Here is an 18,769-nt window from a genome sequence, read left to right on the forward strand (position 1 = left end):
ATGGTTCGGGCCAAGAAACTGTGGGGCAAGAACAGTATGAAACAATGGGTCTACCAGGGCAGTCCTGTTTGTGGATCTTGGGAAAGAGGTGGAAGTGGGCTGTGCAGGGTTGGGGAACTTTGAGGTTGTGGAGGAAAGATCTAATTTTGTATCAATTGAAGGTGCTTGGAGGCCACAAACATGGATCATGTGGGAAGTTCATACTGATTCAATAGGTTGGCATTAATGCTGCTTTCTTGAGATGCTCTACCTTTCTGCCTCCATTAATCTCATGGTCGTTGCTGCACTTTCCAACTGCCTATTGAATATCAACAGCTTGATGGGTGGAAACTTCCTCCAGCTTGATATCTGAAAAATGGTAGCCATCTCCTTTGCTTTCACCAGCATCTACTGACTCTGGTTTAACTCCCATCAATTTCCCTGGCTGCCACCTCTGGCTGAATCAGGTGTTGCTGAACCTTAGTGTTCTATTGGGCTGTGAGCTCAGCTTTTGTCTCCCCACATGCAATTTGTTTCCCAAGGCCTTTTCTTCCACTTCAGAATTGGCATCTGATACCTGCTTTTGTCTCCTCCCTCACCAACAAAACCACCTTCTGGAACTCCTTCACAGTGAAGTTTGACTTTTTGCACTCATTCTTGGTCAACTTCCTTGCATTAGTCAACCCTCGCAAATTACAACCCATTGAAAACAACACACCCATTTATCCAAAAAGTCCTGTGCACTCGCTGTCCATATCTTGAAGCTTCACTGGTCCCCCATTCCCCAGCAGGTTAAGTTTAACATTCTCATTCTCTTTCAAATCCATCTGGGACCTTGTCCCACCTTACTGTGGAAGATTTCTTTCATCAATGTCTGTTCACCTATTTCACCATTGGTGGCTACTCATTTTGCCACTGAATTGTACTCTTAATTCTCTTAACCTTGCCTGTGAAATCCTTATTTGGTTCCACTCATATTACCCCTCATTCAATAGGTTTGTTAGGACTGCTCTCAGCACCCCCCATCATGCACTCGATGACCTCTGTACCTGAGCATCTTTTTTTCCCCCTTCGTTTAAAGTGCTTGGGGCACCTTCCAGCATACCAGGTGCTAGAGAAATGCATGTTCATACAATTCTCCATGTTATCTATGCAAACCTTACCTGTTACTTTCCCTCTTCTCGATCTTCCTCACTGCAATGCTCCACCTCACACTTAACAAGCTCCCTGCTGGAGTGGAACTAAACTACAGAACCAATGGGAACCTGTTCAACCTTTGCCATCTCCAGGCCAGATCCAAAACCGTCCCAACTTCTGTCGTCGAGCTACAGTACGCGGATGACGCAGAGACTGAACTCCAAGTCATAGTCAACATCTTCACTGAGGCGTATGAAAGCATGGGCCTGACACTAAACATCCGTACGGCAAAGGTCCTCCACCAACCTGACCCTGTCACACAGCACTGCCCACCAGTCAAGATCCATGACACAGCCCTGGTCGACGTGGACCATTTTCCATACCTTGGGAGTCTATTATCAGCAAGGGCGGACATCGACGACCAGGTTCAACACCGCCTCCAGTGCGCCAGCGCAGCCTTCGGCCGCCTGAGGAAGAGTGTTTGAAGATCGGGCTCTCAAATCTGACACCGAGCTCATGGTCTACAGGGCTGTAGTGATACCCACCCTCCTGTATGGCTGAGACGTGGACCATATACAGTAGACACCTCAAATCACTGGAGAAATACCACCAACGATGCCTCCAAGATCCTGCAAATCCCCTGGGAGGACAGACTCACCAATCCCAGCAGCGAAGCACTGACCACACTCTACCAGCTCCGTTTGGTGGGCCACGTTGTTCACATACCTGACACAAGACTCCCAAAGCAAGCGCTGTACTCTGAACTCCTACACGGTAAGCAAGCCCCAGGTAGAGGAAACTTTTCAAGGATACCCTCAAAGCCTCCTTGATAAAATGCAACTTCCCCACCGACACCTGGGAGTCCCTGGCCAAAGACTGCCCTAAGTGGGGGAAGAGCATCCGGGAGGGCGTTGAGCACCTCGAGTCTCCTCTCAGAGCATGCAGAAAGCAAGTGGAAGGAGCGTGCGGCAAACCAGTCTTCCCACCCACACTTTCCTTCAACGACTGTCTGTCCCACCTGTGACAGACTGTAATTCCTGTATTGGACTGCACAGCCACCAAAGAACTGGGTGGAAGCAAGTCTTCCTTGATTTTGAGGGACTGCTTATGATAGTTTTGCAGAAATGGCTAATTGGCTCATTGAACTTGAATTCACCACAAATAAATGCTTTGACAAATCTAGGTATGGTGTAGTATTGGCATAATGAATTCATTTTTAGCTTTTCTGCAGAAATAATGACTGGAAACTAAACACAACTATATCTGTTTCCTTGGTGCCTTTCCAGTTGCAATGTCACTAGAATAACGGTATCATGGTGATTAAAAACAAAAACTTGACATAGGAACATGAATAAACCATTTATCCTTTTAATCCCAAATTCTGAGCCCTGCTCTATCCCTTATTGTCCTTTCAAGGGAGTATTTTTCACTTTTCAACACCAGTTCATTGTGTATCTATAGGCAGTGTGAATACACTTTCATTGTAAACTTGTTTTGTTTGGCTTGCTTCTTATGAAGTTAGTCTTGTTCTGGATTCCTTCTTGAGAGACATTTGCCTAATACTCAAGTCTCAAGTTTTTCCTTGGTAAATTCTATCCCATCCCTGGAGCACCTACGCCTATTTTTAGTCCCAATCTGCAATACATTTGCATTCATCTGTACTGAACTAACTTCCTGGATGTGGACATCAATTGGAAAATGTACCTGCACATGCCATTTCAGTCCTGACCCTATTGAAATTGACAACCTCTCTGGTGACAATGGCATGAAATGAGTACATGTAAGTAAACAGTACATTGATATGAAATCACATTACAACACCACACACAATTTTGCACACATTCCATCAAATTATAGCACCAAGTTATGCTGTCTGTTCAAATTTCTGTGTACTTGGAATGCATGCTCAAAGCTCTCTCTCTGGCTTTCAACTGTTAGAAATATAATTAACATTGGGAAAGAGCTAATCGGGTAGAACATAAGAACAGGAGTAGGCCATATGGCCCCTTGAGCCTGTTCTGCCATTCAATAAGATCATGGCTGATCTGATGGACTCAGCTCCAATTTCCTGCCTGTTCTCCATAACCCCTTATTGTTTAAGAAACTATCTTTCTGTCTTAAATTTATTCAATGTCCCAACTTCCACAGCTCTGAGGTAGCGAATTCCACAGATTTACAACCTTCTGAGAAGAAATTCTCATCGTTGTTTGAAATGGGCAGCCCTTATTCTAAGATTATGCCCCCTAGTTCTAGTCTTCCCACATCAGTGGAAACAACTTCTCTGCATCCACCTTGTCAAGCCCCCTCATGTTTTATATTTCGATAAGATCACCTCTCATTCATCTGAATTCCAATGAGTAGAGGCCCAACCTACTCAACCTTTCCTCATAAGACGGTGGGCCAGAATGGCCTCCTTCTGCGCTGTAAATTTCTGTTTCTATGTTAAGTCAACCCCCTCATCCTCAATCAACCTAGTGAACCTTCTCTGAACTGCCTCCAAAGCAAGTATATCCTTTTGTAAATATGGAAACCAAAACTGTACGCAGCATTCCAGGTGTGGCCTCACCAATACCCTGTATAGCTGTAGCAAGATTTCCCTGCTTTTATACTCATCCACTTTGCAATAAAGACTAAGATTCCATTGGCCTTACTGATCACGTGCTGTAGTTGCATATTATCGTTTTATTTTTCATGTGCAAGTACCCCCAGGTCCTGCTGTACTGCAGCACTTTGCAATCTCCCCATTTAAATAATTTTCTCCTTGATATTTTTTTCTGCCAAAGTGCATGACTGCTCTCTTTCTGACATTATACTCCATCTGCCAAATTTTTGCCCACTCACTTAGCCTGTCTGTCCTTTTGCAGATTTTTTTTGTCCTCCTCACATTGCTTTTCCTCCCATCTTTGTATTGTCAGCAAACTTGGCTATGTTACACTCTGTCCTTTCTTCCAAGTTGTTAATCAAGATTGTAAATAGTTGGGGTCTCAGCACTGATCCCTGTGGCACCCCACTAGTTACTGATTGCCAAGCTGAGAATGAACCAGTTATCCCAACTCGCTGTTTTCTGTTAGCCAATCCTCTATCCATGTTTATATTAACCCCAATCCTGTGAACTTTTATCTTGTGAGTAACCTTTTATGTGGCACCTTGTCAAATGCCTTCTGGAAGTCCAAATACACCACATCCACTGGTTCCCCTTTATCCATTCTGTTCGTTACATCCTCACAGAACTCCAGCAAATTTGTCAAGCGTGACTTTCCCTTTCTTAAATCCATGCTGACTCTGCCTGACTGAATTATGCTTTTCCAAATGTCCTAGTTTTTTAATAATTCCCCACCATGGATTTTGGGCTAACTGGCCCATAGTTTCCTGCTTTTTGTCTGCCTCTTTTTTTCAAATAGGGGTGTTACATTTGCAGTCTTCCAATCTGCTGGGACCTCCAGAATCCAGGGAATTTTGGTAAATTTCAACCAATGCATTCACTATCCCTGCCACTACTTCTCAAGACCCGAGGATGCAAGCCGTCAAGTCCAAGGGATTTATCTGACTATATTTCCATTATCTTACTGAGTACCACCTCCTTAGTGATAAGTTCTCTTTCCAACCCCCCCCCGCCCCATAACCCCTTGACTATCCACTATTGTTAGTGTCCTCTACTTAAAGACAGATACAAAATATTTGTTCAGAGTTTCTACCATCTCCATGTTCCCCATTACTAATTTTAATGTAATGTCTTTTTAATGTCTCATCCGCTAAGGGTCCGACATTTACTTTCGCCACTTTTTTTTTCCTTTTTTATATACCTATAGAAACTCTTGCTATCTGTTTTTATATTTCATGCTAGCTTATTTTCATAGTCTATCTTCCCTTTTTTAGCCATTCTTTGCTGGCTTTTAAAAGCTTCCCAGTCTTCTGTCCTCCCACTAGTTTTGGACATTTTGTATGCCCTTGTTTTTAATTGGATATGGTTCTTTATTTCTTTAGTTAGCCATGGATGGCTATCTTTTCTCACGCTTTCCTCCTCACTGGAATATATTTTTCTTGAGTTGTGAAATATCTCCTTAAATGTACACCACTGTTAATCAACTGTCCTACACTTTAATCTATTTTCCCAGTCCACTTTACCCAACTCTGCCCTCATACCTTCATAGTCTCCTTTTATTTAAGCTTAGTATGCTGGTTAGAGATCCAACTTTCTCGCCCTCGATCTGGATTTGAAATTCAATGATGCTATGATCACTTATTCTGAGGGATCCTTTGCTAGGAGATTGTTTGTTAATCATGTCTCATTACACAAGATTAGATCTAAGATGGCCTGTCCCCTGGTTGGTTCTGTTACATACTGCTTAAGGAACCTGTCTCTTATGCACTCTATGAACTCTTCCTCAAGGCTATCATGGCTAATTTGATTTGTCCAATCAATATGGAGGTTAAAATCACCCATGATAATTGCTGTTCCTTTTTACAAGCCCCCACTATTTCCTGGTTTATGCGCCGACCAACAGAGTTGCTACTGTTAAGGGGTCTATAGACTCTGCTCACCAATGACTTTTCCCCCTTATTGTTCCTTATCTCCACTCAAACTGTTTCAACATCTTTATCATTTGACTGCAGCTGAGGTGAAGGCAAACCTTCCCGTTCAGAGCAAATGTGCTACTTGAGCCTGCCAGATATATCAAACCTAATCCTTGACTGACTGGTTGAAGGGTTTCCTGAGGAGAGGTGTCAATTCCTGGCTGGGTAGCTATTAAAGTAAAAAGAAAGTTTGGAGAGAACCAGAGTTCTAACGAGCAATATAATGTCTGTCTAGTTGTGGGGCCAACTGAAGAAAATGGAAGCACCTTTGTTTGAGTTGGGAGTCTGAGGATGGTGATGCTCAAAACAGGGACTTGTATTTTTGAATGCTGGTCTTTTTACTTAGCTTTCTTTTGCAGCTGTTTCAAATCAAGGCTAGTTGGAGGCAAAACTTTTCACTGCATGTTTAGGCTTAAATGGATACCTGTACCTATATTATTTGGTTCTTTGTCCATTTTATATTGGGTGTTAAAAGACAAGAGTTCTGTGGTTGTGCTGTTGGTGAAACTCCAATATAAAAATGCCTTGGACCTATTGTAATTAGAGCTATAGCGATGGCACTGATTTGCCCCAGTGTCATTTGACAAGTCAGCAACACTAATATGATAAACATATGTTCCAGGCAAACTAAAAGATGCTTAAAATAAGCAGAGACTCCAAAAAAACAAAATGGACCATATCCGCTAAATTGTCTGTGATTCCCACTGATTTCAGAAGGCCTCAAGCATATGCCATATTTTCTTACGAAGGCCACTCTAGCGTGGACAATACCATAGAAAGGAAGCAGGCAGCCAGACCCTGCCCATGCCCTTCCTGGACCTGTAATTTGCTAATTAAAGAGCCAATACTTACTTTTGATCAGATGAAAACTCTTGTCATGTCAAACTTCTTTTTGGCTTGTGTGGCAATGTATTGTCAAGTGTTGAATTTTGAACTGCTCTTTTGCATTGTTAGAAACAGTATGTAAAGGATTAACACCCAAGGTTGCAGAGTGTTTTTTGACAGGAAAACCATCACCTCAGACTATAGACCATCTAGTTAAAGGCTCGGATTGAAACTTTGACGAGAGAGTTTGGCTGTAACAACTCCATGGGATTTTATGACCAATACAGTAGTTTATCTGTGTTAACATTTGAATAAATCTGAGCCATTACATGCAAATACAAACACCTTTTGCTATTGACAAAGATTAGCTGCCAGGCAATATTGACAAATGATCTAATCTAATAAAGATTGATAAATTGACTGCTTGGTTTGCAGAGCTGTCGAGATACTCCCATGCCATCTCAACATTGAAAGAAACATTTGACTTCTACCTGATTGGCAGCTGTGTCTGAGTTATTGGCCGCAGTCCTCTTGAACAGACAGCTTAGTGACCAGAGTTCTCCAATTACAAATTATATTGGGCCTTGTAGTTCAGCAGTTGGTCGACAGCAATAGTTTCAGAATTGCAACCAACAGTTAAGTAGTCAGCAGAAATACTGAGCTAGTTTTCAAATAGTCGCTACTTCTATCGAGCAAGGAGTGAGTTTGTATTTTCAAGTTCTTTTTGAGAGAAAGTGAATGCTGCGTTTTTTTAAATATCCAGGAGGGTGGAGTAATGTACCTTTTTTTTTAGTGGTGTGGTTCGTTCATGTGACTTGTGAATGAAGTCACTTAGTGCAGAGCTTTATTCTTGGTCTGTTTGGAGCACTTACTCCAGTTGCTTTCAGAAGGATGTTCACATGGTGGCACATGATGCATTCCAGTTTGTTATAGAGTAAGGTTTCTTTGCTTGATGCGTCATTTGCAAAGAGATTCAATAGACAAGTGGGATGCACCTTATAGATATGAGATCACCTGAGTGGTTTGTGATGCTGAACCGCAGATAGTGTAAAAACCCAAACCAAAATGTGACTGGCTGACTGCATCACATGTTCTGATATGACTGATGCTTCCGTCTGAAAGTAAATGTGACGAAGAGCTGATGGATTCAGTTCCTCACTGCACTATCAAATTACACACTTGGCAGAGCTTGTTTCTCCAGTTGTAAAATTAATTTATTTCTCATCTGTATATAACTTGGCAATTTGCCTCAACCTAAATAAATTTGGCTGACAAATGACTGAGATGGTTACTGGCCTAACCAAATTGAGTTATGTTTTTTTGTGCCTCCAGCAAGGTTACCTGGCTCACGTGCTCACTGGACCATGAAGATCCTAGAGTCAATTCAACCCCCCCACACCCATGACTTGTTCTGATCTTGTTAGGTGCAGATGCAAGATGTAATAAATGTGGTCACTGGGTCTGGGTTAGGAAAGGAGAAAGTTTCCCAGGTTTCAGCTTTCCTGGCTATCGGGCAACCCTTTCGGAGAGTACACGTTTGGGAACAAGATTGAATTACACTGCACTCCTGGGTCCTTAAGAAGAATTCCGCCCGCTTAATAAATGGGGGAGACCAGGAATTTTTTTTTAAACTCCTGGTGCATATTGTGATATTTTGCCCCCCCCCCCCCCACCCCCCATTGATAATCATTAACTTGAATGGTTTTGTACTAGATGCACTCTGACTAGGTGTTTTTACCTTTTTACATCAGAGAAACACTGCAGTACCTCAGTGCTGTTTTGTTAATTTGCTTTCTTGTAGTTCTGTTAGAGACCAATCTAAAATAGAGATGAGATTTGATGTGTGAAGTTTTTGATCAACAAAATGCTCAAATGTTAAAATCTCAGACATTTATTTGTGGACTTATCACAACCACTGATCAAGTTGCAAATGAAAACCTGCCACTGCTGCTGCTTTTTTATTTTAAAAAAAATGGCTGGGTCAACAACCAAGACTTCCACATTTGAACTCTAGTCAAAGGTGTTTGTCATTCAGTATTGATGCTAAGTGAGTTGCAGTTAATAAAATAATGAAACCGACTTGAAGCCAGAATGTAGTTTTAAAAAAAAATCTAAAGCTGAGCTGTGAACTTGAATTGGAATTTATAATGCAATTATGAACTTAATTGTAATGCTATACAAAATGTTCTGTAACTCTGTACATGGTACTTAATGACTAGGGTGTTTGCAAATGTGTTTTGGTCACGCAGCTGGGATTCAAATTGCGTAAGGCATGGTTTTATCTTTTGCTGACCGTAGTACTGAGTAAAACATTACGTTCATCTCTATTTCAGGAACCCAGTAAATAGTTTCCAAAAATTCTGCCTTTTCTGAAGTGGAGGGTGGCAAACTCTTAATTTTAGTATAAAAGTCAGTGGTTGGATTTGCTCACTTTTCAGTATTAATGTTTTGTCATGCTGTTACTTCGAATGCCATTAAAGCAAATTATCTCTTTGGACTTGGTCTGCATATGTGAAATACCATTGCATGGATTAAAAAAAATATATATATCTTAATGTCAGGTTGCAAATACATCTGAGAATCAGGCTATATATAGAAAGGTCAGTGGAGAAGTGAAAGAAAATAAGTGGGGCAAAGAGGGTGAGAATAGAATGGCAGCCAACATAAAAGGTAATCCAAAATTCTTCTAATTGGCATATAAATAGTAAAAGGGTAGTAAGGAGTCATGGGGCCAATTAGGAACCGAAAAGGAGACCTATGCATGGAGGCAGAGGATATGGCTGAGGTACTAAATGAGTATTTTGCATCTGTCTTTGAGAATGTGTGAAAATGTATAAGCAATAGACAGTGAAGTGAACAAAGGATTCATGGAAGGATAACTAAAAGAATGTCAGACTGCAAATGTTACAACATCAGCACAAATAACAGACTTGCTCAAAGTCTTAGTTACTAGTCACGCCAGTATAATTGTAACATTTACAAGCAATGGGTGAAAAAGCTCTGTCAAAACAGTTGCTATAACCACTTGCCCGTATCTAAATGGGCAAGGAAGGCCAGGTATCGGCTCATGAGTGGACAAAGGGAAGGAGGGATCACAAAGGATAGGGTGAACTGAATGTCCCTCAATTGTATTACGTACTGAAAGTGTATAACCGTTGCACCCCTACATTGTAACGGGGCTTGTCCGTGGGAAGTGAGCGCACTCTGAGGGAGAGCGTTCCTTTGTTCTGATAAGTCCCGGCCGGTGAAACAATTAATAAAGACTGCTTTGTTATAAGCTGCTTTGGTGTTCGCGTCAGTGTATTCGCTGAAACAGATTGAGGGAAAAAGAATCCGAATTTACATTTTCACCAGGGTGGAGGATGCTGCCATCGACATAGTAAAGGATGAGGCAGTGGAAATAATTGATAGGATACAAATTGATAGAGGTGTTAAAGGTTAGCTGTACTTAAAATAGATAAATCACCATGATTGGATGGGATGCATCCTAGGATGCTGAGGGAATTGAGGGCGGAAAGCACGGAGGTTACTAGCCATCATATTCCAATCCTCCACAGACACGGGAATGCTGCCAGAGGACTGGAGAATTGTAAATGTTACACCATTGGCCTGCAGTTGTTGGGTTTATTTTTACACCCTTTTTTTTTTTAAACAGTCAGTTTAACCTCGGTACTGGGGAAGCTTTTAGAAACAATAATCCGGGACAAAATTAAGTCACTTGGCTAGGTGTGGATTAATTAAGGAAAGCCACAACGGATTTGTTAAAGACCTTGTGTTTAACCAACTTGAGTTTTTTCATGAGGTAACACAGGGTTGATGAAGGTAATGCGATTGATGTAGTGTACATGGATTTCCAAAAGGCGTTTGACAAAGTGTCACAATAGGCTTGCCAGCAAAATTGAAGCCCATTGAATAAAAGGGACAGTGACAGCATGGATACAAAATTGGCTGTGACTGGTAACAGTAGTGGTGAACGCTTGTTCTTTTTGGGACTGGTGGAAGGTATACAGTGGTGTTCCCCAGGGGTTGGTTCTAGGACCACTACATTTTAATTAGGACCTGGAAGGCACTGCCGGAAAGGTTGGTGGAGGCAGACTCAATTTTATCTTTCAGAAGGGAGTTGGATAAGTACCTGAGAGAAAGAAAATTGCCGGGCTACTGGGAAAGAGCAGGGGAGTGGGACTAGCTGAGTCGGCACGGGCTTGAATGGCTGCCTTCCATGTAACTATTCTGTGATGATCTAACCCTCTATTACTCATACCAATTTACAATACTCAACGTGGTTCTCAAATTAAGTTTTGAAATGCGAGTTACATGCAAAATCGTGTGGCTTCTATATCCTCATAACTGAAATTGAAACCTTGATTCAGCACCAAATGTGTGATGTCGGCATTTAAAGGGTCATGGTCTGGATTATTTAAAAGCTTGAATTTTCTTATTAGTATTTCATATTTTAATTTGAATTCGCATTATACAAGAAATGAATCTCAGTAACTAATGTTTGAGTTGCAGTATCAGTGTTTTACAGCAGTTTGACATTGCAACACTAAGGTCCTGCATCAGTTAATTGACAATTTGTGTCTGCAGAAAATAAATGCTGATGTGAAACTCACTGGGCTGTATTTCTTCCCTCCACTTACTTATATCTTGTACTTATTTTCTCTCTGCTTTTTTTCCTTCCTATTTCTTTCCATTTTCATTGCGATTTCCACAAATGAAATATTGGCTCTTGGCATGTCTATGCACTATTTTCAGACCATAATATGCAAACAGTTGGGACCTCAAACGAGCATTGTGTGCATGTATTTGAATCTTGCATCCGGTTGTCATGTTCAAAGATTTACTGAATCATTACAATGGCAAAACACTGTAAACATGTATAATTGAAAGCATGAAAATGCATTTAATTTTTATATCTGCTTCCACCACCCTTTCAGGCAGTGCATAACAAATCATAGCAACTTGCTATGTTTATAATAAGAAATCCTCATCTCCATTGGTTCATTTGCCAATTATCTTAAATCATTGTTCTGATTACTGACCCTACTGCCAGTGGGGAACAGTTTCCTCCTTAGCTACACACACAACTCTCAATTTTGAACACCTCTGTTGAGAGATTTAACTTCTGCTCTAAGGAGAACAATCCCAGCTTCTTGAGTCTTTGGATATAACTGAAGTACTTCATCCCTGGTACCATTCTAATGTCCTCAAGACTCTCATACCTTCATATCCTTCCTAAAGTGTGGTGCCCAGAAATGGATGCATTACTCCAGCTGGGGTCTAACCAGTGATTTATAAAGGTTTAGTGTCACTTCCTTGCTTTTGTACTGTTTCAATTTATAAAGCCACAGATCATGCATGCTTTTTTAACAGCTTTATTAAGTTGTCCTACCTTCAAAGATTTGGGTATGTGAACCCCAGGTCTCTCTCCTGCACCCTTTCCTCATTCTTCCTCAATGCATCATTTCACACTTCACTACAGTAAATGTTGTGCCTGCCTACTTCAGCATTTCCAAGTTTTGTGTCTTCTAATGATTTGAAATTATGCCCTGTATACCCAAGTCCAGGTCCCAATACTGAACCTTGGGAGACACTATTGTATAATTCACTCCACTTTGGAAAATTAACTGCCACTACTCTCGGCTTTCTGTCTCCTGAGCCAATTTCATATCCATGTTGCCATTGCCCCTTTAATCCTACGGGGTTCAACTTTGCTAACTAGTTTACAATGTGGCACTTCATCAGAAACAAAGTCCATAAACACCAACTGTACTGCTTTCATCAACACGCCACATTATTTAATCAAAAAACTCAGTTTGTCAGGCACAGTTTGCCGCTACCATCTGTGATGGCTGTCATTTATTAACCCATGTTTTTCAAGTGGCAATTTTGTCCTATGATTGTGGCTAGATATTCCACTATTTCCACCTTAATGTCCCTCAACAATTTTGGATGCATTCCCATCTGGATTAGGTGACTCTAAGTGCTGCCAACTTTAAGTACCCCCTCTTATATATCCTGTCCAATTTCTCTACCCCCTCGTTTACTGTGGCATAGGCAGCATTCTCTTCAGAACACAGATTCAAAGTACTGCAGCCATGCCCTCTGCTTCCAAGATTTCCTTTTGGTCTCCAATTATCCTCATCACCCTTTGATTATCCTTTTACTTTGCTTATGGAAGTGACTGTACACAGCAGGGTCCACACATTACTTAGTGGAACCTGGCACCAGTATAGAGATCAAACGCTACAAAAAGTGGAAGGATGATCCTAGTGTCTTCCAAAGCTGGAGAAAATAATGTCTTTTTTACGTAAAACATTACAGCCTTGTGCTCTGAACCTTTCAGCTGCAAAATATAGTGCGTGGTTAAGAACATGGATCATTACTGTACTACATTTGAGTAGGTGAAAATGTTTAGACATTAAAAAAAAAAGATTATTCAAAAAACCCTGCTGAACTGGTGCAGTGGATTGTATACATTGTCGCTTCATCTCTGGAATGTTGATTTAAATCTAACCCCAGCTAATAGTTTTTGGCCAATTTGAAGGATTCTATGAAATTAGTTTTTGCAGTCTTGACTTGCATTCTGATGAATTAAATGACACAACTGTCTCTAACTGTTAGTAACTTGCTCGTCTCTGAAACTGCAAGGATGACGGGTGTTGGAATTTGAAATGTTATGGTGGTCAAGATTTTATAGTTGTTGAGGCACTTTGGGGCTGAGTAAGAGTTTTTTTGTTTGCTGACCCAGCAAGGCTGAAACTTTAATTTTGCACTAATGATTCCTTGCCTAAGTATAAAATGCACATTTAAAAAAAAAATCCTCCCTTCACATTGCTCTACATCTGGCTGAGAATTGGGAAACACCCAGGTTCAAGATCAGTTGATTGTGGATGAGCTGCACAATCTGGAATCCATTTTTACAAATTTCACAAGCATTCTCATTCCTAAAGTATAGAATAATCAAGATACTATAACATGTGACCTTGGATCAAAACCTAAAACTGATATTGTGCCCCAGTTCTGGTTTTGAAACTAGCTGCAGCGACTTGGACAAATGACTGACCACAGGTCATCGACCTGAAACGTGAACTGTTTCTCTCAGATGTTTCCTGACTTGCTGGGTATTTCCAGTATTTTCTTTTCATTTCAGATTTCCAGCATCCGCAGTACTTTGGTTTAGTATGGCATGGACAAGTGTGAATTAATTAAGAAAAGCCAGCACGGATTTGTTAAAGGCAAATCGTGTTTCACTCACTTGATAGAGTATTTTGATGAGGTAACAGGGTTGATGAGGGCAATGCGGTTGATGTGGTGTACATGGACTTTCAAAAGGCGTTTGATAAAGTGCTACATACTGGACTTACCAGCAAAGTTGAAGCTCATGGAATAAAAGGGACCGTGGTAGCATGGATGCGAAATTGGCTAAGTGACGGTAGTGGTGACCGGTTGCTTTTTGGACTGCAGGAAGTGCTGTCCTCGGGTCTTTTGATATATATTAATGACTTGGGTGTACAGGGCACAATTTTCAGATGATGCAAAATTTGGAAGTATAGTGATAGACTTCAAGAGGACAAGCCAGGCTGGTGGAATGGGCAGACAGTTGGCAGAAGAAACTGTTCCCATTAGCGGAAGGGTCGAGAAGCAGAGGACACCAATTTAAGGTGATTGGCAGAAGAACCAAAAGCGACATGAGGAAATACTTTTTTTACGTAGTGAGTGGTTAGGATCTGGAATGCACTGCCTGAGAGGGTAGTGGAGATAGATTCAATCATGGCTTTCTGAAGGGAATTGGATAAGTACCTGAAGGTGGAAAAAAATTGCAGGGCTTCAGTGAAAGGGTAGGTTAATGGGACTTGCTAAAGTGCTCTTGCAGCGAGCCAGCATAGGCTTGACTGGCCAAATGGCTTCTTTCTGTGCTGTAACCATTCTGATTAAATGAGTTCATTGGGATGCCTTGATATAAATAGATGATTCAAGGAAATACTGTGGAGAGTTTTTGGTTTTTAAAGTAGTTAATCTGTAATAATTAGACACAATTCTTTATGCAAACACTTTTTTTAGACATTTGAGATCTGCAGTATTTTGGTCAAAGTAGTACACTTGCTGGTTAATGCCACTGAATGCTTACATAATCATATTGTCTTTAATTGTGGTTAAGCATGAAGGGAGTTCCCTTGCAATAACCAAGTCTTGACTCCAAATCTTTTGGTTAGATTTACTAGGGAACTTGGGCTATAAAGTTTGACCTGTTAAGTACCAGCCATTTTATATTACACCTGATACTTGGCCATTTTTGGGGGAAACCTAAAATCTTCAGCTAGGTTTGATTCAGAGTTTAAATGTGGGTTTCGTCTAGATCCTGATTGATTAAAAGCATTTGCAATGTTTTACTGCATTTTAAAATGGTTGTTTTCTCAATTATAGGAATTGATTTTAAAATCAAAACAGTGGAACTACAAGGAAAGAAGATCAAATTGCAGATATGGTAAGTGATGAACTTTTACTAATTCCCTCTAGTTAATAGAATTTTGTGGATTGAAGGATACATCTGTACCAGTAAAAGGTGTACATAGTTTTCTTTTTAAGTGGTTGCAGTATTAATTTTGCAAGTTTCCCTGGAAATCCAGTGTATTTGAGAACTAATTTGATTGTAAGTGAAGATGGTTCAGAGGCTTGTTCTGATATTCTAATGTACTCAGCTTTTCTAAACAAAGTTCATGCAATTATAACTGAGATTGCAGTTGTGCAGATTTTGTGTTGTACCTTAAACTCAGAATTAAGACTGGAACTCTTGTATTTCCCCGTCTTGATTTTCCTCCTGGAACATACTGACTTCAAAAATTCAATGTCACCCAGCCAGTACTTTACCTTTTCTTCACTGCTCTCTTCAATTTTGGTGTGATTCTCTATGGATCTGTTTCAAGTTGACTTCTCAAGTATATATTGGTAATTTAAAAAAATTAAGACCTATTACTAGAGTGTTCAATCGAATTGATTAGTAATGATACAGAATTTACAGCACAAACAACCCATTCAGCCTAACTGCCAGTCCAAAAGCAAAATACTGTGGATGCTTGATATCTGAAATAAAAACAGAAAATGTTGGAAATACTCAGCAGGTCAGGCAGCATCTGTGAAGAGAGAAAATTCATGTTTCAGGTCAATGACCTTTCATCAGAACTGGAAAAAGTTTAGAGAGATAACTGGTTTTAATCAAGTATAGAAGCAGGGAAAGGGGAGTGGAGCAAAGAACAGGGAAAGTCTGATGGGGTGGAAGGCAGGAGCACTTAAGACAAAAGGATGATGGTAATGGAAGAAGTAAGAAACAAAAAATGGATCTAGAAGAGGTGTAAATGGGAATAGCAAAATCAACAGGCAGTCTGGAACAAATGGGGGTTAGAGGTTATGATCTGAAATTGTTGAACTCCGAGTCCAGAAGGCTGTAAAGTGCCTCTACAAAAGCCTCTTCCCACCCTACTTCATTTAACCCTGTCAGCATATCCTTCTATTTCTTTCTCCCTCATGTATTTATCTAGCTTTCCCTTAAATGCATCATTATGCCACTCCTTCCTTTTTAGGTCAAGAGCCACCAGTGAAGTTTAAGGTCTTGTTAGAACTAATGTGGTGCTTCAATGCTATCTGTCGGACAGCTAATTGTAATTTTGTGAAGCACTATTTTTGACTGCTAAGGATGACTAATGGTTTGGCACCGCAACTTTCCATGCTGGCCTCTATTGGGCCAATCTCCCATTTGTGTCTGGGCCATAAACAAATTAAATGTTTTTTTTCCTTCAGACTCTCATCTGTGTATAAAAAGGCAGAAGTAACATGCTATAGACAGGGCTAAGTGATCCCACAATCAATGGATCAGATCAAAGCTCTACAGTCCTGCCGCATCCAGTCATGAATGGTAGTGGACAATTAAACAACTAACGAGAGGAGACGGCTCCACAACTATCCCCATCCTCCATGATGGCAGAGCCCAGCATATGAATGCAAAAGACAAGGCTGAAGTGTTTGCAACAATCTTCAGCCAGAAGTGCAGAGTGGATGATCCCTATCGGCCTCCTCCTGAGGTACCCACCATCACAGAAGCCAGTCTTCAGCCAATTCAATTCACTCCACGTGATGTGCAAATGGCTGAGCGCACAGAATACAACCAAGGCTTTGTGTCCTGACAGCATCCTCGCTGTCGTGCCGAAGACTTGTGCTCCAGGACTAGCCACTCCTCTAGCCAAGTTGTTCCAGTACAGCTACAACACTGGCATCTATCCAACAATGTGGAAAACTGCCCAGGTATGTCCTGGCCACAAAAGGCAGGACAAATCCAATCCGGCCAATTACTGCCCCATCATTACATAGGATCTGCGGCACAGAAACAGTCCATTCAGCCCAACCAGTCCATGCTAGTGTTTATGCTACACTCAAATCTCCTTGTCTTTCCTCATCTAGATCAATCAGCATAACCCTCTTTTCTTCTCCCTCATGTACTTGTCTTGCCTCAACCACTCCATGGTAGCAAGTTCACATTCTCACCACTCTTTGGGTAAAGAAGTTTCTTCTGAATTCCCTATTGGATTTCTTGGTGGTGATCTTATATTGATGACCTCGAGTTATGCTCTTCCCCACAAGTGGAAAATTCTCTCTGTATCCAGTCTTATCAAAACCTTTCATAATTTTAAAGACCTCTAGTAGGTCACCCCTCAGCCTTTTTTCCAGAGAAAAGAGATCTGGCCTGTTCATCTATTCCTGATTTTTATATATATATATATATATATATATATATATACCCTTGCATTTCTGGTATCATCCTTGTAAATCTTCTCTGCATCCTCTCCGTCCTCTATCCTTTTTATAATATAGCAACCAGAACTGTACGAAGGGTGGTCTAACCAAGGTTCAGCATAACTACCCTACTTTTCAATTCTATACCTCTGTTTTAAAAAAAAATGGAAAAACTTTGCTTTTTTATGGCCTTGCTAACCTGTGTAGCAACTTTTAATGTGTATTTTTACTCATCCCTTTGTTCCTCTACCCACCTAGACTTGCACCCTCCAAGTAATAAGTGACCTCTCTATTCTTCCTCCCAAAATGTAATACCTCACATTGGTGTTTAATTAATTTGCCAATTATATGCCGATTCTGAAAGTTTATTAATGTCCTCCTGTAATTTATTGCAGTCCTCCTCAGTATTGACTCTTGCCCCTAATTTGGTGTCATCAGCAAATTTAGAAATTGGGTTTTTGATTCCAAAATCTGAATCAATGTAAATTTTGAATAACAGTGGTCCCAGCACTGATCCTTGTAGAATACCATTACCCACCTTCTGCCACTGTGAATAGCTACCTTTACCTCCACTCTCTGCTTTCTGCCTTGAAGCCAGCTAGCTATCCATTCTGCTACATGTCCCTGGACTCCACATTCTCTGACCTTATTCATTAGTACTTTATTGAAGGCCTTTTGAAAGGCTAGATAAATTACAACTACTGCATTAACATTGTCTACCCTGTTACCTCTTCAAACATTCAATGAGGTTGGTCATGCAACACTTTCCCTTTTGAAATCCATGCTGATTATTATTTTTTTTTTGTTTCTAGATGTTCTATTCTCTCCTTTAGTAGGGATTCCATTATTTTTCCTCCTAATGTTAAGCTGACTGGTCTATAATTCCCTGGAAATGTTCTATCCCCCTTGAATATCGGTATTACTTTAGCTATCTGCCAATCCTCTGGCACAACATCTTTTTCTAATGAATTAATAAATGTGCAGTAATGCCTCTCTCTTCCCTAGATTCTTTAAAAAAAAAACATGGATGTATCCTCTCTATTTTAGATGCCTTAATTTCATCAATGTCATGTCCACCTGTTCCATCTCCCTAGTAAATACTGAAGCAAAATAATTTAATTTCTGCCTTCTGTTGTTACCTCTGGTATCTGGTCTCCCTTAATGGCCCTATTCCCATCCCAACCTTTTTATTTAATGTGCCTGTAAAATATATATTTTTATTTGTTCCTTGATCATTTAATTTCATCGTTCCTCTTTGCCTTTCTAATTTTTTTGACTTCTCTCCTAATCTCTTTGTATTCTCCCTTATCATGCATTCCCCTGCTGTCAATGTACTTAATGTGTGCCTCTTTCCTTACCCTGCATTGTTCCATTATGGCTTTATTCATCCATGGAGTCTCATTAGTGTTAGTTTGTTCTTTCCTTTTAGTGGAATATATTGTTCCTGCACTTTGAACACAATTTA

The 18,769-nt window shown here is 40.5% G+C and overlaps 1 protein-coding gene across 1 annotated transcript in view; it reads left to right on the forward strand.

The window, feature by feature from the left end:
* rab10 (RAB10, member RAS oncogene family) overlaps positions 1-18,769 on the forward strand; it is an 81,105-nt gene that overhangs the window by 23,538 nt on the left and 38,798 nt on the right. Inside the window, exon 2 of the mRNA XM_070885136.1 lies at positions 14,944-15,004. Coding sequence (XP_070741237.1) covers positions 14,944-15,004 — 61 coding nt within the window. The remainder of the gene's footprint in view (positions 1-14,943; positions 15,005-18,769) is intronic.

Source organism: Pristiophorus japonicus, chromosome 7 (genome assembly GCF_044704955.1).
Source record: "Pristiophorus japonicus isolate sPriJap1 chromosome 7, sPriJap1.hap1, whole genome shotgun sequence".
In the NCBI taxonomy this organism is placed as follows: Eukaryota; Metazoa; Chordata; class Chondrichthyes; family Pristiophoridae; genus Pristiophorus; species Pristiophorus japonicus.